Source organism: Rhineura floridana, chromosome 10 (assembly GCF_030035675.1).
Source record: "Rhineura floridana isolate rRhiFlo1 chromosome 10, rRhiFlo1.hap2, whole genome shotgun sequence".
Classification (NCBI taxonomy): Eukaryota; Metazoa; Chordata; class Lepidosauria; order Squamata; family Rhineuridae; genus Rhineura; species Rhineura floridana.
The window spans coordinates 36,806,159-36,831,913 of record NC_084489.1 but is presented as its reverse complement, the minus strand read 5'-3'; the positions used below and the strand labels follow the sequence as shown (position 1 = coordinate 36,831,913).

Here is a 25,755-nt window from a genome sequence, read left to right as displayed (position 1 = left end):
GCTAAACCTTTAGGGCATACAAGCACTGACTTATAGAAAAACAAAAGCAATTCATGAAAGAAATGCCTATGTAAACATACACTATGGCACTCAATTTTGAAAAGAGGCCAAGGAAAAGTTTGTAGAAACATTGGACAGAGATTTTTCTTCCCATTAGTTCTCCTTTTTTGCCCTTCTGCTGCAATATAAATGGACACCTTTTCCAGCACTGAGCTTGCAATTTCCATTCTGTTTCCTTCTGACCCTCTTACTCTCTTCAGATGGTTTTAATTGCTGAAGGCCAGCATGTGGGCCTCTAATACATACTTCAAAGGCTTCTCTCCATTTCTTCTGCTGGATGTAGATTGCTACCAGATCAGTCTGCTGCTGGACAAACTCCCTCTGCTTGTCATCCACCAAGCCAATTTGGTACAAGAGTTGTGCATAACCACCCAACATCTGTAAAGGGAATGCAGAAACTGAACAACATTAGTCAAGATTATTCTTATCTTCTAGAATGCCCCTTTTATAAAAAGTCAGTGCATTCAGCAAAGATTAAAAAAGCATGCTTCCAAATTTAAAATAGTTCACTAAGGCTGTAATAAGACTTCAGTGGCAATGGCAGCTAATTTATTAATTTGATGTTAAGAACATGTGGCAAAATATTTAAAGTGTTAGTGCCATTAGGAAGTCACTTGGAGCACTATTCCTTTTTTCAGCCTGCAATTTGACAATCACAGTCCACTTCTGATAAAAAAATAATTGAAAAGTTAAAGACAATATGCAAAAATCTTACCATTTCAGGATCACAGAGGCCATCTCCAATGGCAATACCCTTAAAGTTGATCTTTATCTTTGCTGTAGGGTTATGGGTATGAATATAGTAGCCAATGGCAGGCACATACTTTCCTGCATAGGACTGCAGATAACGAAGACGACAGTCAGACAAAAGGTAGCATGATCAGCCTTTATGTATAATTACACCTTAAGTATTTTATAAGCACTTGCAAGAATTCATTATTAATAGTGTTAATAACCAATCCAACTGGTGTTCTTGAGCTCACAGAACATATTTTGATCCAGAGGACACCTCCCCACTAACGAAAATGGAGGAGAGAGATTTTTACCCATTCTTCCTTCTCCCTGCAGCTCACCCCACATACTACTTTTCATCCTGCTCTGGAGAATCCCCTACTCTCTATGTTGGAAGTGGGGCAAGAGCAACTCCTGTTTTGTGCTTTTGTTTATGTTCCAGAAGGGAGATAAAGTTAGGGTCCTCCAGATGGATAGGCTTTTTTACCTTCACCTGTGATGCTCTGACTGACTTCCTTCCATTGTTACTGATATGTCTTTAGGGAAGCTTATCTGCCCCTCCTTCTGCCCTCTCTTCTCTTCTCCGACTGTCCGGAAGAGAGAAGACACCTTTGTCTCTGCTCTCTCTCTCCTAGCCATGAGGTCAATTCCCACACCTGGGCATTACGCCTCCAACTTAGTTAGTTAGTTAGAACTAGGTATGCCTTTCTATCTACAATGTATTTCTATAAATAAAGTAGCTTTTCTTATTTTACTAAGTCTCAAGTCTCAGTGATCCTGATGCAGGGTAAAAGTCTGCTTTCTTAGGTAAACGCACACACACACTGGCACACTCGCATTTCAGACCGCTGTTACTCTCTGCTTAACTAATTTAGTACAATAACACACGAGAGCTGTTTTTTGGGTACTGGAGGCTGCAAAAGAGAGAGGGAATGGGCACTAATCATCTCCCCTCTCCTTCTGTTAGCACAGGCATCCACTGGATCAAAAGACATTCTGTGAGCACATGGGCACCAACTGGATTCCAACCTAAACGGATTTTTTTTAATTCTTTAATCAGCATACAGGTTTAAATTAATAACATTAATTGCATTCGCAATCAAAGCATTTTAGTACATCTAGGATATAAATCTAACCAGCTCACAGAGATGGCAGCACTGGAGAGGTGTCCCTACAAAAACAATATTGTGCTGGCAGATCCTAAGCATAAATCTGCAGTTACACTGGACACAGCACTCTTCCAGGCTCTATTTGGTGGATGAAAAACATTCTAAAAGCTGGTATGCTGCCTCCTTGTCTGAATTACTTCTGAACCATGATTTCCAATCATAGTTTGGAGACAAGGAACTGTTAAGAACATAAGTGAACTACTACCCAGGTGAATTAGGCCAATGGCCCATCTAGTCCAGCATTCTTGGAGTAGAGAAACGGAGAGATTTAGCAGGTAATCATAAATCGTCTGAACAATAATCTAGGAAGCTGTTGGAAGAGGCACGCCAAACTTATTGATGAAAAGAATGAAAACCTCTGACCATCTCAGTGAAAATGAACACTCAGGTCATGATGGACAACAGATGGAGAAGATAATGCAAAAGTGCTTCATCAGATGAGTTGCAAGGGTTCTAAAAACCTACATAGCCCAACTCTATTTCCTGCCACAGAAGCACAACCATCTATCTGCTAGTGCTTCCATGATTAGTAACCCAGTTCAAACTGCAGTGATCCACAGAACTTAGGTACCCTGCAGAAGATCTGGCAACAATAAGTTCCAGATAACATAATGCAAGAGAAACAAATGCAAAGAAACATCCACAAATACCATCAACATCTTTATGCAATCAGACCTTTTTTCTTAATTTCTCCCAATGAAGAGCTGTCATATTACCCCTCACACATTATTTTATAACTGCTTGCTTCAGCCCTCTTTCATCTTTTGTTTCTTAGGAGGCTTTTATGTTGTGAAACCAATAGGATCTCTGGTCTCCGGAGACGAAATGTGCAATGAAATCTGACCCTCTTGCTCCCATTCCCCACTGCAGATTTCTTTCCCATCCAAATATCTCTGTTAGCAAAAATAAATAGCAATGATTTCTTTGCCAGATAAATCAAGATGGGATCTGCATCTTCAGAGACAAAGTAGAACCACAGAACAAAGCTATAATGAAAGCAATATCTCTTGACTAGAATGTCACATGTGTTAGCAGTTAGTATCAAATAAGGTATTGCACTGCTTAAGTTGTTAGAGACAGTTAGCAACAGATAGCTTTTATTTACAAGGTCTCCACCCTCTCTCTTGTGGGAGAGAGAGATGTTTTGAAATAAATTTCAGTACTAAAACCAACTGGAAGAAGCTTGTACAGAAATATCTAAGCCTTTACTTTTAAAAACATTAAAACTGAGGCCGAAATTATCTACCAGAAAATGTGCTTTTGGGCTGGGAAATGCAAAAAGAAAAAAAGAAAACATATCACTAGGTAACAACCTTTTTTTTTAATCTGCAAGGAACTGTTCTAGAATGCCAGGTTATTTGTGCTCCCCCTGCTGGCTGTTTTATGCATATTCTCTCTCATTATTTTACTAATTATAAAACATCCATATGTCTGCACACAAGCTTTTATTTGCAGGACAAAATAAAGCATAGCAACAAGTGAACTGCCCATAGCTTGGAATGTGAATGATGAACATAACTGGAGAACATTTTTTTTAAAAGTCTTTCCCCCCAAAGTTTATCCAAATAAATTTCCTCTAATTTTTCCTCCAAAAATTAATTCATAATGGGACTGCACTTTATCATGCTGCCTTACTTTATCCCTCGCCTGGAGGGATTGGGAATGGGAGGCACTGTATTGCAGTGGTTCCATTCCTTTCTCTCCGATAGGCATCAAGAGGTAGCATTCAGGGAGGAGGTTTCAGACCCTTGGCCTCTCGATTGTGGTGGGCATAGGGCTCTATCCTCTCTCCCATGCTATTTAATATCTATATGAAGCCGCTGGGGGCAATCATTAGGAGATTTGGGCTGCAGTGTCACCAATATGCGGACGACACTCAGCTCTATTTCTCGTTTAAATCTTCACCAGAGTTGGCTGTGGAGACCATGTCCAAGTGTCTGGAATCCGTGAGTGGATGGATGGGAAGGAACAGGTTGAAGTTAAATCCTGATAAGACTGAGGTGCTGCTTATGGGAGACAGGGGAAGGTTGGGAAATGTTGACCTGATGTTCAACGGGGTGAGACTGCCCCTAAAGGACCAGGTCCGCAGCCTTGGGGTTGTGCTTGATTCCAAGCTGTCCATGGAGGCTCAGATTTTGGCAGTGAGCCGGGCAGCTTGGTATCAATTACACCTTATACGTAGGCTGCAACCCTACCTCCCTGTTTATCAGCTCCCACTGGTAGTACATGCCCTGGGTCACCTCTCGTTTAGACTACTGTAATGCGCTCTACGTGGGGTTACCCTTGAAAACGGTCCGGAAATTACAACTAATACAAAATGCTGCGGCTGGACTACTCACAAATTGTCGCCGCCGGGAACATATCACCCCAGTGTTGTTCGATCTTCACTGGCTTGCTGTTGTTTTCCGGGCTCAATTCAAGGTGTTGGTATTAACCTTTAAATCCCTATACGGTTTCGGACCAGTTTACCTGATGGAGCGCCTCCAGCACCACCAATTATGCCGCCCGACAAGATCAGCCACTCAGGGCCTTCTCTCAGTCCCACCAACTAAAACAGCTAGGTTGGTGGGGACTAGGGAGAGGGCATTTTCAGTGGCGGCCCCCACTCTCTGGAACTCCCTCCCGTATGATCTTCGGCATGCCCCTTCCCTGAATGTATTCCGCAAAGCCTTGAAGACCTGGCTCTTCAGACAGGCCTTCGGGACTTCCGGGGAGGGTTAATTTTTTAGGACTAACCGCCTATTACTCTGAACTGCTATTGTTCTTTATTTATAGTTTTACTGTTATATGTATTTTATGTGTATTTTATTATGATGCATTTATTGCAACTAAATTGTACGTCGCCTAGAGTGGCCATCGGCCAGATAGGCGGCTTATAAATTAAATTAAATTATTATTATTATTATTATTATTATTATTATTATTATTATTATTATTATTATTATTATTACCAATTTAAATTACCCCTCAAAATTATTTATTTTGTCCAAGATATGGACACTAACCACAGTTCAAACAGAGCTGCGCAAATTACCCACAGGAAGATTTTTGTGTCTGCTGTTTATTTAATATGTTATTTAATATGTTTTAACTTATGCTGTAAACTGCTTAGAATTTTGTTTAAATATAAACAAATATAATAGGTGAGGCCTTATCGGTGATGCTGCCACCGGTGGCTGCCCACTTGGTGCTGACCAGTGACATGACTTTTTCAGAGGTGGCTCCCCATTTGTGGAATGCTCCCCCCAGTGAGGTGCATTTGTCTGCCTCATTATTGACCTTCAGGAGGAAGTTTAAAACACTCGTGTTTACCCAGGTGTTTAATGGCTGAAGGGGACTGTTCCTAGCAACCTAGAGATTACGGGATGGAAGAATGTTTTCATTTGTAATTGTTTTTAGATTCTTTTTTGTTGCTGTTTTTAAAATGTTGTTTTTGCTGCCCTGGGCTCCTTTGGAAGGAAGAACGGGACAATAAATAAAGAAATATAAGTGGTATATAAATTGTCCAAATAATATCATTGTCCAAATAATAATGAGGAAAACTTGTTTTACATTCTGTACTATATAATTATGAATTTTAGAATCATAACTAGCATCTAGAAACAATGAAGTTGCAGAATACTGGAGAGAATAAGACAATATTAAGTGAACAAATGCAATAGGCAGAAAAACTGTTGCTTATTCAGATTATATTACTATTATTAAATTTATATCCCACCTCTCCTCCCACAAGGAGCCCAGGGCAGCAAACAAAAACACCAAAAAAATCTCAAAAACAAAACATCTTTAAAAACTTCTTTAAAATATATTTTAAAATAAATATTTAAAATATATTTAAAAACATCTTAAAGAGCAATTCCAACACAAATGTAGACTGGGATAAGGTATCTGCTTAAAAGGCTTGTTTAAAGAGGAAGGTCTTCAATAGGCACCAAAAAGACAGCAGAGATGGCACCTGTCTAATATTTAAGGGTAGGTGCCTAAAGGTCCGTTTCCTATCTTGTGCAGAACGGACCTCCAAATGAGATGGTATCTGCAGGAGGTCCTCACATGTAGAGCACAGTGATCAACTGTGTATATAAGGGATAAAATGATCTTTCAGATATCTGGTCCCAATCTGTATAAGGCTTTATACACCAAAACCAACAGGCCAGTAGCTAATGGGCAGCCAGTGCAATTTTTTCAGCAGCAGAGTAACATATTGGTGATATCCTGCTCCAGTGAACAGTCACTCCCAGGGCTGGCTCTAAAGGGAGGCAAGGTTGGGCCCTTTAGGGTGGGGAGTAGCACTCCCCTTCCATGATCCGCGGCAGAATCACTGCCGCAGATAGCACAGCCCGCATGTTCCCTTGCTCCACCTACCTTTCCTGTGTTTTGTGGCTGCCCTTAACCAAGATGGCGGCCCAGGTTTCCCTAAGAGGCTGAAGCATCCACCACCATCTTGGTTGATGGCAGCCCTGCGTGTGCGTAACATGCATGCATGCCATCAACCAAAATGGCGGTGAAGGCTTCAGTCCCTTAGGGAAACCTCAGCCGCCATCTTGGTTACGGGCAGAGCTGCGCACACAGCCACAAAACACAGAACAGAAAGATAGGCGGAGTGAGGGAATGGGCAGGCAGTGCAATCCGTAGCAGCATGTGCTGGGGCCCAAGGGCCCTGGGATGCGTGGAGCTGGCCCTGGTTCCGGACCAACCTCAAGGACAGCCCGCATAGAGTGCATTACAGTAATCCAGCTTGGAGGTTGCCAATGTATGGACAACAGCAGTCAGGCTATCCCAGCCCAGAAATGGCCGCAGCTATCTTCCCAGCCGGAGCTGGTAAAAGGCACTCCTAGCCACTAAGGTCACCTGGGCCTCTAGCATCAAAGATGAATCCAGGAGCATCCTCAAACTAAGAACCTGCCCATCCAAAGCAGCCAATTAACTGGATTCAGAAACCACCTACCCACAGCGCTTCTAGCTTGTTAGGATTCAGAGTCAGTTTGGCCCTCATCCAGCCCACTATTGAGTCCAGGCACTGGTCCAAGGCTTGCACAGCCTCTCCCAGTTCAGATGTTACCAAGAAATAGAGCTGGGTATCATCAGCTAACTGCTGACACCTCCCCACAAATCTCCTAATGACCACTCCCAACAACTTCACATAAATGTTAAACAGCATTGGGGACAAGATAGTACCCTATGGCTCCCCACAGCACAACTGACAGGAAGCCGAAACACACCCACTCAATGCTATTGTCTGAAACAGCCCTGGAGATAGGATTGTAACCATTGCAAGTGCCTCTGATACCCATCTCCCGAAGTTGGCTCCTAAAGGTACCATGGTCAATGGTATCAAAAGGTGCTGAGAAATCAAGTAAGAACAACAGGGTCGCACTCTTCCTGTTCTTCTCCTGGTAAAGGTCATCTATCAAAGTGACCAAGGCTGATTCAATCTCTTAACATCAGAAAGGTCCACTCCATGCTGCATTATTTTACTGACTGTTGTGTAAATCACTGTATGACCTACTGTAAAAGAGGTGTATAAATATTGAAAATAAAATCAATAATAACGCTCTTGTTGCTTAATACCACTCAGTGTGAGAGACTGAACTGGAACAGAGTAAGGCCAACCTGGGTGGGCATTGCTGTTATGCTGCTGTTTCTATGGCACTGTATGTGATAGATGGAGGTGGATGAACGAGAAGGCTGTGAAACATGTTCAGTGTATTGTGAAAAGTGGTTGACTGGTAGGAATGGCTGAGAGTGAGGTTTATATGTGGGAGCAAATGATGTGTTGGGAAATGTTACTCTGTGTGTGTGTGTGTGTGTGTGTGTGTGTCTGTATGCACAGCTTTTACTTTATTTTGTTTTGTCACTAGTTATGCTTTAACATGTAGATTTTTTATCATATTTTTGTATTTGACTTATGCTTGTAACATTTTCTGACGTTTCAGAAGATAGTCTGTTCTGTTGCTAAAAAATAAAACTGGATTTTTATTTTTTGTATTCAGTTTTCACTTGCAATGTTCTGTTCTGATATTTTGTCATGTCGTGTTTGCAATGTTTTTAAGATACGTTAAAAACAGCTTAGAGCTGTGTTCCCCCCCAAAATGTAAAGTGGTATATAAATGATATAATTAAAATAACACATACATAAAAAACTGTCTATAGGATGTGTTCCAAAACAGTATTCTTATTGCATTTCTATTACTTTTGCCCCTTGTTTTCTCTTGCACGTATGTGCAGATGTCTCCAACAATGGTGGGCTTGGGGTGTTTCTTTTTTAAAAAAACCCATACAATTATTAAATAATGGGAGATTTATGCAGCTATACGTTTACACTGATAAACATTCCAATAATTCTGGTGGGATGGGCCAGAAATGAGTTGTGGGAAGACACCTTGAAAGAAGGCAAATCAGCATGACAAATGGCCAAATGCTACAGTGCTATGTGTTTCCATAGGAAAGAAAGAGTAATAGCATCTTCAAATATGCCAGTCGGCAGAGGCTGGTAGGGCTGCATGGGTGGGGTTGCGTTGCTCTCTAGGTTTCCCAATGCTGCACATTGCCAGTTACCAAGAGAGGTAGGGGCAAGGCAGCAAGGAGCTCAGCATGGTACAGTGCAGTGGCGAAGCCAATCGTACACCACCAGAATTGTGTCCTGCACCATGCTGAGCCTTCCGCTGCCTTTTCCCTCTCCCTCTCAGTAATCGCCAATGATACACAGTGTTGGAAAGCTGAGAGAACAATGCAGACCCACCTGTGTAGCCCAGCCGCTATTGATGCCAATGATGGCAGACCATGTCAACGTAGAGAAACAAGGGATAGATACATAATATCCATCCCTTGTTCCAGGTCTGTCCAGAACCAGAAGGAAGCTGGGGGACGCAGGATTTCTACTGACCTTCGACTGCTGATGTGTAATGCTAGGTCTGTAGTACAAAAGGCATCTACCATCCATGATCTGATCCCGGATGAATGTGCAGACCTGGCATGTATTACGGAGACCTGGTTGGATGAAGCCTCAGCTCCTATTCTTGAGGCTATGTGCCCACCAGGTTTCCGTTACACACAGCAGCCGAGGGTTGGAAGGCGGGGAGGGGGAGTGGCAGTTATTTACCGAGAGTCGTTGCTCTTTGCCAGACCTCCCCTTCGTGGGACTAGCTTTGTTGATTGTATGTACTGGAGGTTGGGCTCGAAGGGCAGTTTAGGGATCCTGCTCGTGTACCGCCCGCCCCGCTGCACGGCAGACTCCCTGGCCGAGGTGCTCGAGGTGATCTCGGACGTGCGAATGTTGTCCCCGGAGCTGTTAGTTCTGGGTGATTTTAACATACACGCCGAGACCACTCTCACTGGAGCTCCTTGGGATTTCCTGGAAACCATGGCTTCCTGGGAACTGCGCCTTAGTAATACTGAGCCCACCCATGTAGCCGGTCATACTCTTGACCTTGTATTTGTCCCGGGGGGGAGGGTAGTGTGCTGAAGTTAGGGGCCAATTCTTTTACCCCTGTGTCATGGTCAGACCACTATCTGGTAAAGATGGATCTCTCGATGCCGCACGCCCTCCGCAGGGGTAAAGGTCCTATTAGAATGGTCCGCCCCAGGCGCCTGATTTATTTATTTATTTATTTATTAAATTTATATACCGCCCGACTAGCAATAGCTCTCTGGGCGGTGAACATAAAACAACATAAAAATACAATAAATAACAAAACAATACTAAAATACAAGCAACAATCCAACACAGTAAACATTTTTAAAATTAAATCAGTAATGGATCCAGATGGTTTCCTGACGGTGCTTGGGGAATTAGAACCTGCCGAAGGTCGCCCAGTCGATACCCTGGTGACGGAGTGGAACGAGAGGATCGCCAGGGCATTAGACCGAGTGGCTCCGAAACGTCCTCTCCACCTGAACAGAACTCAAGTAGCACCATGGTACACACCACGGTTGCGTACTTTGAGACAGGAGGTGAGACGACTAGAGCGCCGGTGGCGGAAGTCTCACTACGAAGATGCTCGGACACAGGTTAGAGCAGCAATAGCTGCCTACCAAGTGGCGGTAAGGGCGACAAAGAGGGAATTCTTTGCTGCCTCTATTGCATCAGCAGAGTGCTGTCCCAGGAGGTTGTTCCAAGTGGTCCGAAGCCTGGTCGGTCCAGCTGCTCAGGAACCCTTGGAACAGTCTAAGGCCTCCTGTGACAAATTGGAAAAGCACTTTGCTGATAAAATCGAGCACCTGAGGAGTTCGATTCCGTGCGCCGTGGATACAGTGAGTGAGCTAGAGGTGACCAGTTGCAAACCGGTCAAATGGGATCGATTTCGGCCTCTTCCTTCTGAGGATGTGGACAAGGTGCTCTCATCTGTAAGGCCTACCACTTGTCTAAATGACCCTTGCCCATCGTGGCTCCTTATGAGCTGCAAAGAGAGATTGGGTGAGGGGATCAGGGCAATGGTTAATGCATCCCTGCAAGGGGGTGTTATGCCACTAGCCCTCAAGGAGGCTATTATAAAACCCATCTTAAAGAAGTCTTCCTTGGATCCCCAGATCCTAAACAACTTCCGCCCAATTTCGAACTTACCATTCTTGGGCAAGGTCATTGAGAGAGTGGTGGCAAATCAGTTGCAGACACACTTGGATGAAACGGATTATTTAGATCCATACCAATCGGGTTTCAGGACTGGACACGGAACTGAAACAGCCTTGGTCGCTCTGGTCGATGATATGAGGAGGGCAATGGATAGGGGAGAACTCACCTTCCTTGTCCTCCTGGATCTCTCAGCAGCTTTTGATACCGTAGACCACGATATCCGTCTAGATCGCCTGGAGAGTTTGGGATTGGGAGGCACAGTTCTACGGTGGTTCCACTCCTTTCTCTCTGATAGGCGCCAACAGGTAGCATTGGGTGATGAGGTTTCAGACCCTTGGCCTCTCAATTGTGGTGTGCCACAGGGCTCTATCCTCTCTCCCATGCTATTTAACATCTATGTAAAGCCGCTGGGAGAGATCATCAGGAGATTTGGGCTGCAGTGTCACCAATATGCGGATGACACTCAGCTCTATCTCTCATTCAAGTTTTCACCGGAGAGGGCTGTGGAGACCATGTCCAAGTGCCTGGAATCCGTGAGTGGATGGATGGGCAGGAACAGGTTGAAGTTGAACCCTGATAAGACCGAGGTACTACTTGTGGGAGACAAGGGAGGGTTAGGAGATGTTGATCTGGTGTTTGATGGGGTGAGGTTGCCACTACAGGACCAGGTCCGCAGCCTCGGGGTTGTTCTTGATTCCAGGCTGTCCATGGAGGCTCAAATTTCGGCTGTGAGCCGGGCAGCTTGGTATCAATTACACCTTATACGTAGGCTGCAACCCTACCTCCCTGTTCAACAGCTTCCACTCGTGGTGCATGCCCTGGTCACCTCTCGTCTAGACTACTGTAATGCGCTCTACGTGGGGTTACCCTTGAAAACGACCCGGAAATTACAACTTGTACAGAATGCAGCGGCGCGCTTACTTACCAACAGCCGCCGCCGGGACCACATTATGCCAGTATTATTTGATCTACACTGGCTACCGGTTGTTTTCCGGGCCCGATTCAAGGTGTTGGTTTTAACCTTTAAAACCCTGTACAGTTTTGGCCCAGCTTACCTGAAAGAGCGCCTCCACCGCCACCAACTATGCCGCCCAACTAGATCAGCCACACAAGGCCTTCTCTCAATCCCGCCAACCAAAATAGTTAGGTTGGTGGGTACTAGGGAGAGAGCCTTTTCTGTGGTGGCCCCCACTCTCTGGAACTCCCTCCCATGTGACCTTCGACATGCCCCTTCCCTAGAGGTATTCCGCAAGGCCCTGAAGACGTGGCCTTTGAGGTCCTTGGGAGGGGTAAATCTCCTTGATCTTGTCATCTATCGTATGCTGTTAATATAATTGTTTTTATATGTATAGATGACTGTCCAGTATTTTATTTACTGTTATTAATATGACTGCATTGTTATTGTTGTATTTTATCTCATTTTAATGTATGTCGCCTAGAGTGGCTATTTGCCAGATAGGCGACAAACAAATTAAATATTATTATTATTATTATTATTATTATTATTATACGACCTTCTTCAGATCAGCTGGAGTTTCAGGTGCAAACAAATAACTGGCCTCTCCATCCAAGTGGATAAACTTTGTTGCTTAACTTTTTAAGCAAAACATTGACTATGGTGGGCTCCCATAGTCATCCCATATTGGCTGGGGATGAAGGAAGTGTTTAAATCTTTCCCTTTGGGGCATTAGCCCTGCAGGGAAAAATACACAGAAAAACTTTCCTAATTCTGCCAGAGTGAATCACATATTATCTTCTTATTTCAAGAACATGTATATAATAGGTTTAAATAAATCTTGCCAGCTAAACATTTTGCCTGTGTTTAGGACATGTAACTTAACATCCAATCCAACAGGTGGGAGAAACTTCCATCTCTGCTTTAGCATAATTCACATTCTGGGAGGATGGGTGGGATATACATTTAATAAATAAAGTTCCTTAATTTCTCTTAGAAGATCTTCATGCTCATGAATTATACAGTTTGAGAATTAATAGTTCAATAATTAAAAGCTATCTGAACTTACTTCTCCTGTTGCATAAAAGTCATTTTTCTGATAATCAGGAAAAAGCTGGAAAAACTGAGTGAGGGCACTGAAATAACAGATAAAGTACAGGTAAAATATTTGCACAGAGAAAGGTTACAGAGAAATACCACAGCAGTGAGGAATATGAAACTGCGCTAACTTATTCAATAGTTGCACCTTCACAGAAGCAAACTGACACCCACATGTGAAAACACGGCCACATGTAAACGTGACAGTATCATTCAAAAAGAAAACATGTTTTGTAAACTACATCAAAGTGTCATAGCATTAGTCTCATCCTACCATAGGCATTTTATTTCACAATAAGCTCAATTAACAATGATTCAGATTAGGGTGCATGCAACACACTTTTCAAAATTAGTGTTTAAACAGAGACGTTTTCAACCACAATATGTGCACGTTCTCTGGAAAAGGGGGGGGGGGAACCAAGCAGTAAGGCACATAACCAATGTGGTGCAGGGGAGACAGCATTGGGCTGAACACTGGGGAAATCAAGTTCAAATCTTCATTCAGCTGCAAAGCTTACTCAGTAACCTTGAGCTGCCTAACCTACCTAAAAGGAGTGTTGTAATAATAATGCGGTGAAAGTGGGGACTGCATATGCTGCCCTAAAATCCTTGGAGGAAGGGCAGCTAAATAACAATAAGCAAAAACAGCAAAATTATTATTATACGCCATGGCTAGCTACATTAGAAGTTGGTTCACAAAGCCAGATTAAACCTAACACTGAAACAGATGTAACACCACACCATGGTTTTCTCAAAAAGGCAGAAAGGTGTGTAAAATTCATACACAAGAAGAAAAGAGTGCACAGCATTCACCAAAATCTAATCATTGCTAGGAAATATTACATCTGCCCCATGGCACAGTGACATAAGGCTGGCTATATTCACCTGTTGAGCAGCCTACTAAAATGTGCCTACTCGACCACTGATGCCAGAAATCCCAGTTTCCACTTAGGAGGATTACATCTTCTACTTTTGTGCCTTCTCTGGTGGCTAGCATCATTCTTATTCAGGGCACGCTCACCTTCCCTTCACAATCATCTGGATTGTAAGGAGAGGAGAGGGCTGCATAAAAATGTGGACTCTAAAGTGACAGCTGGAATCAGACAGACATTGACTGATCCCTCTCCACAATGAAGGACAACTGCACATGTATTCTTAATGCTACCATTGCCTGTAAAGGCCATAAGATCTTGGCACACTTAGTAGTGAAGATACCTATAAGGAATGTGTGCTGTCATACCAATCCCCTTAATAAAGTAGAGTAATCAACAAATTGGGTTTCTATGAGTCTCTGCACGTTCTTAAACTGTTTAAAAGCTATCTGCTATGCTATTCTCTATGTCTGAACATACATGCACAAGTTTGTTATACACAGGTACCAAGGGTAACATTCAATTAAATAATACTCAGAGAAGTCCCATTGAAGTCAATGAACTGAAGTCTCTTAAGTCCATCAATTTCAATGGGCTATTCTGAGCATGACTAACATTGATCTCACCTGATCCTTATAAAATGAGAGGAAATGAAAGGAGGAGAAAGGTATGCAAGGGGGACAAAGAGCATTTCACTATAAATATTTCAAAAGCTCTCAAGGAAATGTCAGCAGTACTAACTTTTCTGGCGCATTTGAAAAGATTAACAGCAGAAAATTCTACTTGTATTGACTGATTTACCTATACAAATCTCTTCCTACATCATCTTGGTTCACTGTATATCCTGCCTCATCATCTGTAAAACTGAAGCCAGTTCCAACCTGAAAGTAAAATAGAATATAGAATATATGTGAAAAAATTATCCTTCAACTACTTGTGCTGTTTTTGACATCAAGCAAAATGATATTCTGTTAGATATATGGTTTCTCCTACAGTAGTAAATGGAGCTAAAATCTGTTTTTACACTTAGTTCATGAAAAGGTCTAGACTCCTCCAGACTTACAGTTTGTGAACCTTTCTTAACTAAGACTTGTTTTAATTATTCTATCACTGGTTAGGATTATTCTAGCATAGTGTTCTAAGTGCTAGAAAATTCAGGGACATTGCAACTTTTCAACCAAGATAAAGAGTCAAAGTCCTAATTTTTCCAGTTAAAAAAGGAAAAAGGAAGATATATTTCAAGCCTTCTCTGTTTAAAATAAATTTTGCAATGACTGTTAGGCACTTATCTACCAAGATCTCAAGCAACATCCTTCAAATGTAACAAAATGTATTTTGGGAAAATATTTCGTTACATTTGAAGAATGTTGCTTGAGATCTTGGTAGATAAGTCAAGGAAGTGAAGAGAGGAGTGTTACTGCTGAAATCAAATTAGAGCACGATTACAAAAAACTAAAACTAAGTTAGCACATATGCCAATGATCAATGCCTGCAAATAATTTGATATAAAGTATCACAGAATATAAGTGAAGCATAGCATGTGTCCAAGTATGGACAACATCCTTCATGCCCAAGCATCTCTAGATTATCAGAGTTTAATGCTGACTTGCAACAGATTTAAGGCCAAAAGGAGACATGACAGGCAATCACGTGCATTTTTCCTCTTCCTTTTGTAATCAAAAGTTGCCTTAAGAGCCTGAAAGTCTGAGCACAGGAATAAGAAGGTGCTATTTAACACCCCTAGGTGTTTCCTACTCAAACCATCACTCCTACAGCTTTCTCCCTTCACTGGGATGGATTCTGAACAGAAAAACAGGGGGGATGGGTTAGTCAGTCCCACCCCATCTGTCTGCTCAAACCCACAGTTTCCTGAGGCGGCATTTGATTATACTCCAAAGAGCCAGAAGAAAGATATTGTGGGTGATCATGACTAATTTGGACCTGAACCTGCAAACAGCAATATTGAAAACCCCCCCCCGATACTACAGAATCAGCACATGGTTTAAGAAATGATTGTTTTTAACAGTTTTTAACAGTTTTAGGTAGAATTGGAACATAAAGCTTATTCATTTTTAACTTACTGGGTTGTCAATGTAGAGCACTGAAAACTTAGATGTCCAAGGAAAGCTTCGTTCAGACACTATCAACATGAAAGGAAAGGAGAATAAGTTTCTGCAGCTTGCATTATTTGCACACCAAATGTATGAGGAGATGTCGCCATGAGGTAAACTTGGCATACCAAAATAATTTGTATGGATCAGGTGAAAAGGAAGCAAGACCTAACTATGCCTACTCAGAAGTAAGTCCTACTGAATTCAATGGGGCTTACTCCCAGGTAAGTAGAGTTAGGATTGCAGGCTAATATGCCAAGGTCACCCAATAAGTCCATCACCAAGGTATGTTTGAACCCTAATCTCCTGAGTCCACTATTAAACAGTTTGGCTACTTAAGTTAACCATGCAGACTTTCACAATCTTACACAGCATTAAATAGTCAGCTGTTTTGCCATTGTATACTAGTACTTTTCTTTTTTCCCATTTATATATATATGTTTCTTGTGATTACAGTATATATTCAAAGGACGGTTATTAGGCCAGACTTCATCACTGACACTATCTTGGTGCAGATTAGCAAATTAACCTTTTGGTCATTTTATAACACAAGAAAATGCAATATTGAACAAAATGAAAAGGTTCAGTTTCAACATGCTGGATGGATTCAGTATTTCAGTGTATGCATTAATTCTTTTATTTGTTTTAGGCTATTAAACATAGCACTGGTTACATTTCAATATTTCCTTTTTCTTGCCAAGACAAAGAAACAAAAGCTAAACCCAACTACTTCAGAAGGATTTTAGCACCTAGCTGACTGATAAAAAAGAATGATATATCACTGTGTTGAGAATTTTAAAATATTTTCAACAGATGGAGCATCATAGGTGTAGTAAATTCATCTTTTCATGATTGTGAAAGAGGCAGTGGTACATCCACTTCTTAAAAAGCCCAGTGGAGTGTAACAACTATAGACAAGTCGCCAACACCCTTTCTTGGCAAAGGTGGTGGAGAAGGTGGTTGCAGTGCAATTGCAGGTATTCCTGGATGAGACTGATTATCTAGATCCACAACAATCTGGATTCAGACTTGGTTTCAGAACAGAATCAGCCTTGGTCGCCATGATGGATGGCCTTTATCATGAGAGAGACAGGGGAAATGTGAGACTGTTACTTCTGCTCGATCTATCAGTGGCATTTGATACCATTGACCATGTTATCCTCCTGGACCATCTTAGTGGGATGGGAATCGGAAGCACTATATTACGGTGGTTCCACTCTTACCTTCAGGGTCGCATCCAGAGAGTAACACTGGGTGAGCTTCCTTGGCCCCCTGGCACTTCTGCTATGGGATTCTGCAGGGTACTATTCTCTCTCCAGTGCTATTCACCATCTATATGAAGCCGTTGGGAGCAGTCATTAGGAGTTTTGGAGCAAGATGTCAGCAATATGCTGATGACATGCAGCTCTAGTTCTCCATAACATCTGAATCATAAATACTGTGGACTGGTGTCTGAATGCTTTAGTAGACTAGATGATGGCAAATAAACTGTGCTTGAATCCTCGGAAGACGGAGGCTCTTTGGGTAAGTGGTTCTCATGTCTGGGAGATAGGCCAGTTACCTGTTCTGGATGGGGTTGTGCTCTCTGAAGGACCAGGCGCGTAGCCTAGGGGTACTTCTGGATTCATCTTTGTCACTAGAGGCCCAAGTAACTTCTGTGGCCAGGACTGCCTTTTACCAATTTTCTCTGGTTCATCAGCTACAGCTATTCCTGTACAGGGATAGCCTGACCCCTGTAGTCCATGCACTGGTAACCTTGAGGCTGGACGACTGCAATGCACTCTATGTGAGGCTTCCCTTGGCCTTGGTTCAGAAACTCCAGCTGGTGCAAAATGCGGCAGCCAGATTGCTGATGGGAGCACATGGCTGACAACATGCAACACCACTTTTAAAACATCTGCACTGGCTGCCCACCCACTACCGATCCAGGTTCAAGGTCCTTGTATTAATTTACAAAGCCCTGAACACCTTAGGTCCAGGGTATCTTAGGGACCGCCTGAACATTTATATCCCAGCTCAATCACTGAGATCATCTGCAGGAGCACCTTTGGTTGTCCCCTGAGTCGACAAGGCTAATTTAACATCAACACAAAATCTTCAGTGTCATTGGCCCAATTTTCTGGAATGCTCTGCCAACAGAGATTCAGCAGGAGCCTTCTGTTTTAAATTTTAAGTGCCTGCTGAAAACCTTTATGTTTCGCCAGGCTTCTGCAGGCAAATAAGAAGATGCTTTTTTCACAACAGTTGACCTTTGTTTTTATTGTATTTTTAATGCTTTTATTCTATGGCTGTCTTTAACGTGTTGTCAACTGCTTTGGTGTTTTTAATGAAAAAATGGTAGACAAATATTTTTATAAATAAATAAATAAATATCAGACACATGTCAGGTTTGATAATGGTGTGATGCAGACATATTTCCAAAGCCTAAAGGGTATTTTTTGTTAATGGACTTCAACATTCAAAGCTGCTTTCTTGTTTGTTGCTGGATTATTTTAATTCACTGTGTTTTACTGTATTCTATTTTATCTTGTAAGCTATCTTGAGAAGCCTTTTGCCCTAGGATGGTCTAAAAATATTTTAAATAAAATAAACAAAATGTATGGTCATTATGCAGCCAAGCATTAGCCTTGGCAATACTGGGAATCACTATCACTTTATTATCCATTTTCTTGCCCAGATAAGCTTGGAAGAACTGCACATTCTCACATTACATAAATGTCACCTAACAGCAAATGTTATTTATTAAAATATATTTCTATATCCTTTTTAAGTCAAAGCGCTAACATTATAACACTATACCTAGCCATTAGACATATAGGAAATATATTTCAAATGCATTTTCACTTGGGGCGATTATTTTTTTAATTTAAAAAGTTACTTAAATGTCATGCTATTTACATAAAGAACATCAAGCATAATTTTTCAAATTTCCTTAGCATCCAACAGAGTACAAATATACATTCCACACCCATAAAGGAATAGGTTAACATTTTCAAACATTTAATTTAATTTTCAAACATATAATTTCCAGGGAAATGAAAAAAAATACTTGCATGTGAGATTCTTGTGGACAACATATGGTCCATGTTCAACAAAAAGGCCAAACATGGATGATCCTCCAGGTCCACCTTGTAGCCAAAGTAGGACAGCAGCATCCTCTGGCTGTACCTGCAGAACCAGAAGGACAATAAAACTGAAGCTGTTCCTACACAAATTGAAAGGATGCCTGATTTATTTCAATATATAAGAAATAAGTGCCACCACTTTCTTTACAACAGCTAACACAAGGCCTTTCAATACTCTTGGTGGACACATGCTTAGCAACCGTACATGTACAGTCATAATGTCTTTCATGTACAGTGAAAAGTCATTGTATTGAATTACCATGTATTACTCATTGTACTGAATCTCCTGTATACCACTAAGAGATGACTGTAATTAAGCGGGTATATAAATTGTCAAAATAATAAAACAAAGTTTCAGACTTTAAACAGAGGGACTAGAGGGAAGCAATTAGGATCAATGTATGCACACGGGCCTCATCTGCACATAACATTAGGAGTCATGTTCAAGGTTCCAGTTTTGGTGTACAAAGCCCTATGCTGTTTGGGACCAGGATACCTGAAAGATTGTCTTACCCCTTATATACCCAGTCGATCACTGAGCTCTGCAGGTGAGGGCCTCCTGCAGACACCATCTTATCAGGAGGTCCATTCTGCACAACATAGGAAGTGGACCTTTAGTGTTGTGGCACTGACCCTTTAGAATTTCTTCCCCTTAAATATTAGACAGACGCCATCTCTGTTACCTTTTTGGTGCCTAGTAAAGACCTTCCTCTTTCAAGAAGCCTATCTAAGAGATAAGAGACCTTATCCTTGTCTGCGTTGGAAATACTTTTTTAAATGGTTTTAAAGCTTTTTTAAAGATGTTTTTAAAGAGGTTTTGTTTAAAACATATTAAAAATCTTTTGTTTTTAAGACATTTTAAAGTGTTTTAATATTTTTGTTTGCCACCCTGGGCTCCTTTTAGAATGAAGAGCGGGATATAAATGTAATAATAAATAAAAATACAATTAAGCCAAGCCATGAACATGGTTAGTGTTATGCATGAACAGAGTCTTTTTACCCTACATGAACCATGTGTGGTAAACCAAAAACAAACTTTAGTGGTTTGTTGGGAGCAAAACAAACTACAAGCCTGGGTTCATATGTAATGCGAAGCCAAATCATGGCTTAGTTCTGGGTAGCATGGCAGCAGCAGGTCTTGGGAAGGAGCAAAGTGACCACAGTTTTTCTTCTGGATACCTGAGAACTTGCTAGTTCTTCCTAAGCCATAGTTTACTGGTCCATAATGTAATTATATGGCATAGCAAGCCAGGCCACATTGCAATTATGTGGAGGTGGAGGAAATCCCAACATTGGATACCCTGCCATAAAAAAGATAGAACTCCATGCTCATAAAAAATGAGCATGGCATGGTAGGTATGTGCTGGAATTTCACCCAATTTGGATTTGGCGCTGAATTTTCACTTATTCTCTATCATGGCGGATCAGATTTTTATGTAGCAATTTTCCACAGCTATTTTTAAAAAAGCTTTCCCCCCCAAAAAAAATCTGCCTCTAAAATATTGCTATTAAGAACTATAATTTTATCAATATTTCCTTTCATTTATGGATACCTCCTTTCAAAACATCAATGTTTCCTTTTAAAAATTGATATCTATATTTTGAGAAGGGGAAAAATGGAAAAGCAGCAGCTAGCACACAAGGAATGAACTTGAATTGATACTGGCCTGATAGGTCAATGGAATGCTTTCAGATTGGCACTGGCCAATGGATCCCACCCCTACACAGCAGGATAAAGACTACTCTAGAGTAGTCACAGCATTCTTGCCCACTGCAAGGACTTCTGCACATCTTATTTTGAATGAAAGTTTAATCAATTTAAAATGCTTGTGCTTCACTTCCTTTTCATCACCATAGCCATTTTTTCTGCAATTTTATTTCTTTATTGGTGCTGATGAATGACATTTGCTAGCAAAATCAGTTGTGGAAAACTGCTCAGGGTTTTCTCTAAATAATACATTTCCTGCTGCCAACTCTTTTTCCTCTTTGGCATAAGCTGTATAAGATGGACTATATTATTTAAGTAATAAGCCCAAGAATACAGCAGAAATATTAAACACAGAAACAAATGTTCATAGCATCTGGGTTTAATGATATTGCGTTTCTAACAGAATAGTACATCCTTGACTTGAAAACAGTGCTGATATCCTAACGCAAAGCCATTTTTTCCTCTTTCCCCAAGAGTCTTCATAATTTGCATCATGCTAACAAACACTTTTAAAAATAATTTGTGGTTGGTGGACCATATATAAATTACATCCATACTTTAAAAATATAAAACAAACGGGTATTATTAGCATAAGCTCTCAACATCATGTGAACTTAAGCATATTGTTTTGAGATTTCACAGTTTTATATTGTAGGCTAAAATCTATTTGGAAAAAGCCAGTAGGATTTTGTTTCAGGTCGATTCCTGTAAAATATTTTGAAGGCTGCCTTCCCTACAGCCAGCGTGAAAGCCCGAGGAGGAGGGAAGAGATGCAGCCCAGACAGCAGGACTTGCTGTGGGATGTGCCAGGGCAGCCCTGCTTGGTTTTCTGGAGGGGAAGGAGAGAGGGGTCAACTCAACCCCCCCATCTAACACTTTCCAGCCGCCCGAGGAAAGCTCCTGCAGAAGCCCTGTTGCAACTAAGGTCTCATTCACAAAGAGGTTGTGTGCGCACACACACATACAAACACAAAAATATACACACTGTACACTATAAACATTTCATTCCTTATTCACAAAAAAGGGCTTTGTCTAGAGAAAATGAAACTGACAACAGAAAAAAGTAATTTGGTGTCAGTTGCACCCCCCACTGTCTCCCGGCTTAGCATGAGATTGATAGAAAAACTCACCCCTTCTCGATTAGCAATGGGGATTTTCCGGAGTGAGTTAACATTTAAATTGGGGGGTGGGGCCACAAGGAAACAGCAATACTAATAAAGGCGAAGGTGTGTGAACAACACAGCAAATTGGAAGGTAGGGAGGACGGACGTGTGTGAACCGTGGAACTCTATCGCAAAGGGAAAAGCTTCATATGGATTTTAGCTCCCATGTGAACCTGGCCTGTGTGACAGAGAGGCGGGAGGGAGGGCAGTATGTAAGAATATGTGGTCTGTGTGTATGTGTGGTCTGTGAGAAACAAAGAGAGGCACTAGAGCATACAGGGAGGGAGAGGTGTGTATGTGTGACAGAGAGAGAGAGAGTCAGTGAGAGAGAGACATGTGCCTATAGTCTGTATGTGTGTTTGTGCATGAGCAAGTGTGGCTGACTTCCTTGGTAAACGTGAGGTTGTCCAGGAGAGGGGAGATATGGCAATTACTGTGCTTTCTCTAATTTTGTATCATGTCACACTTGCATGGCAGCCATATTGTGTTATGTCATGTCCCCCATTGCAGTTATTTGTGACTGATGCCTCAGCACTTTCTCAAAATTCAAAATGTGTCAAACTAGTCCAAAAAATTTGACAACCCTTGGGTTAGAAGGACCCCTTGCTCAGGGTAAGCAATGGTCTCCAACAGCCTGGGTGAAGGGAAAATGGAAGAGGTCAGAAGAAAAAACAGAACTCATAGAAGCATTGTGTGGGAAAAGATTAAAAAGCATTCTAGCCAGTCAGCAGGCACAATACTGACTCTCATCTCTATCTAAGACACTTCAACCAATAGCTATAAAGGGCTGTAAGCCCAACTCTAAAAGACGCCTAGTAAATCCAGTCATAGCACATCTCTGCTGTAAGTGTGCCATTTGACAGCACGCTAAATTAAACTCTACCTTTGCGGATGGAAAATGGTTACTCTTAAGAAAAAGTTCCCAGAAGTATTGTGATGTTCATTATATCATTTGTCATCACATTTGCCGATGCCAGTAATTGTACTAGGAATGTTCCTTCCTTAGTTTTCCTTCTCTTTCCTTTTCTCCTGTGCCAGGTAAGTCTTGCAGCTCTCTTTGTAGCTTTCCACGTTCACACTTTGCTACTGGTAACAGGCTCCTCTGACACTGAAATTGGCATTTCTAGACTTTCAACTGACTAGTTAACATGGCTTTTATCTTGGGAAGCTAAAGTCCAATAACATGTTTTGTTTTAAAAGATATTTTGTTTTTAATAAATTTCAAAGTCTGTTGTTTTTAAGATGTTTTAGAGTTTTTTAGTGTTTTTGTTTGCCCTGGGCTCCTTCTAAGAGGAAAGGTGGGATATAAATTTAATAAATAACAATAAATAATATTTGGGGAAAGAAACACTCATAATACCCCACAGTAACTTAACAAAAAGGAGCCCTTGATCACATCAAAAGGATTCAAGGCCCCTTGTGGCAGCCATGGCCCTGGAATTATCTTAATGCATAAATGTGACAATATGACAATTTATTGCTCCAGTGATAGAGAGAGAGGGTGAGTATGGCCTTGCTTCTCTTACTTGATCTCTTGGCAGCTTTTGATACCACTGACCATGCTGTTCTGCTGGATCGGCACTTTAGGATGAGTATTGGGGGCACTATGCTACAGTGGCTCCATTCCTACTTGCAAGGTCATGTCCAGAGAACAGCATTGGGAGACTGCTCCTAAGCCCTATGACAGTTATGTTATGGGGTCCCACAGGGCACCATTTTGTTCCCATTGCTATTTGACATCTACTGTATGTGAAGCCACTGGAAGTGGTCAACAGGGGTTTTGAGGTTGTCCTTCCTCTGAAGGAGCAGGTACATAGTTTGGGGGTACGCCTTGAACCATCACTGTCACTTGAGGGACAGGAGGCCTCTATGGCTAGGAATGCCTTTTATCTGCTTCAGCTGGTACATCAGCTATGGATGTTCTTGGGTACGGATAACTTGACCACTGTAGTCCATGCGTTGGCAATCTCAAGTCTGGATTACTGCAATGTGCTCAATGTGGGAGTGCCCTTGTGTATGGTCCAGAAGCTTCAGCCAGTACAGAACACTGTGGGTAGACTGGTGACAGGAACAGATTACTGCTTATCTATGACACCTGTATTAAAAGGCCTGCACAAGTTTCCTGTCTGCTACTGGGCCAGGTTCAAGATTCATCTATTAGTGTACAAAGCCCTGATTAACTTAGGCCCAGGCTACCTCAAGAACTTCCTTACTCCATATGTCCCAAGTCAATCACTGAGTTCATCTAGGGAGAACTATTAGAAATTTGCTATGGAGCAGAAATGTGATTCATGCCAATAAGAAGTGATGCTTTCAGTGTTGTGGACTTAGCTCTGTTGAACTTCCTCTGATTAGAAGTCAGACAGGTACCATCCCTGCTGAGTTTCAGACACCTGATTTCAGGAAGCCTTTCCACCATGAATGCTTTAAAAACATAATAATTGACACTCGTCGTTTTAAATTTCTGAGATTTGTATTTTTTGAGATTTACTTTATGTTCTACATTTTGGACATTGTGCATTTGGTATTGACAAAATATGCAGCTGTTTCAGTAAGTGAACCTCCCACAACATTATACAAGCAGGGTTGTTTATTGTTGTAAGCCTCTTTGAGATCAAGACGATGAAAAGCTGGATAGTTTTTTAAAAAAATTAAATAATTAAATTTAAAATTCTAGTTATACAACAGAAAAAAATATTCTCCTATGTATTCTAATTAAAAAAGGAAAAAAACTAGATCATTAGTATTGGGAACAGAAAGGACGTCCAGAATTTGAAAGCTGACTTTTTATTTTATTTAAAGTTAGATATTTGCTAGGAAAACTATCGAAGTGGCAAGCATTATGTTTAAAAAGAGGAAAGAATAGGCTTGCTGATAAGACCATTCAATTACAGGCAACATTTCAAAGCAAATGTGAATAGGTTGTTTGATCTGGATTTGATAAACTTGGGTTCCTATCTGCTATGGCTTCACTAAACAATGTACTCTCTATCTCAATTCACTTTAATGGGAGACACAGGGGTTTCCTGCTCACTGGCCCAAGATGTGTTCTGAACACGTTATTCCCACAAATGAGCCATCCAGCTATGTATCTAAGGTTTTTTTTCATACAGCTCCCAATACCCCTACCCATGATCATCATAGTTGGTTGCTTATAAACTCCACATAGTGAACCAATAATCTTTAGTGCTTAATCACAAGATGATGCACATATCACACATTTGTAACTGGCTATAAGGTTACAGTTCTGTGGTTAATGCTAACCTACATAGCCAAATGTTATATGAACAAGCTCCTACACAGATGCAGCTGCCTTCTGGTAAGTTTATATAGGCAGGTACTACATGACAAACATTCAGCTCTACCCACTCAGGTTCTTGTCTATGAAACCCCCTTTGGGAAGGGCTAGCATAGAATTTCAACAACCTCTCCCAAATGCAATAATGAAATGAATGTTCCTTGTGAAAGCTTTAATATGGCAGTATATCAAAACTACAGACTCACCTGAGCAGGGAAGAACCAGAAGAAAAGATTGCTGTTGTGAGTCTTGTTGACTGTCAGATAGCCTGAATAGCTCTTCACATTAGCTCCTGGGAGAGCGCCCACCAGACTTAAAAGCCTTCCTGTGAAAGAAGGCCAAATAAAAAAAAATCAAACTTGAAGGGCTGACAAAGACAGCATGTAATTTAAGAAGTGTCCAAAAGTTCAGAGATGTGGAACAGACATCTGACTCTTATTTATAGCTACAAGTAAAATAATTTTAAAATAGACCTATGCTATTGTAGTTAACTCCGGTTTCTTCAAGACATACCCAGAAAGAGAAAATACTGGGCAACTTTGCAAAGTATAATTAGGGTATGGAAGACAGCTATGTATTTACCTTCTTCTCCCAATGTAATTAACAATTTCAAAGTGCTTGTGTTGGTTGGTAATTCTGACATATATTAGGGAAAGAGAAAATGAGTGACAAGCCCAGCTTTCACCAAGAATGCCAGCATGCAACTAGCAACTTCACAGTCCCATATAGGTGCTTATAGCACAGTCCCATATAGGTATTGGCTAGGTATAAAACATGCAGCTACAAATCTACTTTTTTCTCACTTAATAGAGGTAGATTCTTACCAGGAAGGCAACACATAGGACAGGGACCCTATCTTTTCATTCCCTCTACCATTAGAACAGAGAGTGCCCCC

General features: G+C 41.4%; 1 protein-coding gene across 3 annotated transcripts in view; it reads right to left on the bottom strand.

The window, feature by feature from the left end:
- Positions 1 to 25,755, bottom strand: part of CPVL (carboxypeptidase vitellogenic like) — a 93,215-nt gene that overhangs the window by 53,080 nt on the left and 14,380 nt on the right. For all 3 annotated transcript variants that reach the window (XM_061586048.1, XM_061586047.1, XM_061586046.1), the window contains 7 exons: positions 25,067 to 25,185; positions 18,620 to 18,734; positions 15,537 to 15,595; positions 14,257 to 14,336; positions 12,555 to 12,621; positions 776 to 898; positions 307 to 438 (listed from right to left, as the gene is read on the bottom strand). In XM_061586048.1, coding sequence (XP_061442032.1) covers positions 307 to 438; positions 776 to 898; positions 12,555 to 12,621; positions 14,257 to 14,336; positions 15,537 to 15,595; positions 18,620 to 18,734; positions 25,067 to 25,185 — 695 coding nt within the window. The remainder of the gene's footprint in view (positions 1 to 306; positions 439 to 775; positions 899 to 12,554; positions 12,622 to 14,256; positions 14,337 to 15,536; positions 15,596 to 18,619; positions 18,735 to 25,066; positions 25,186 to 25,755) is intronic.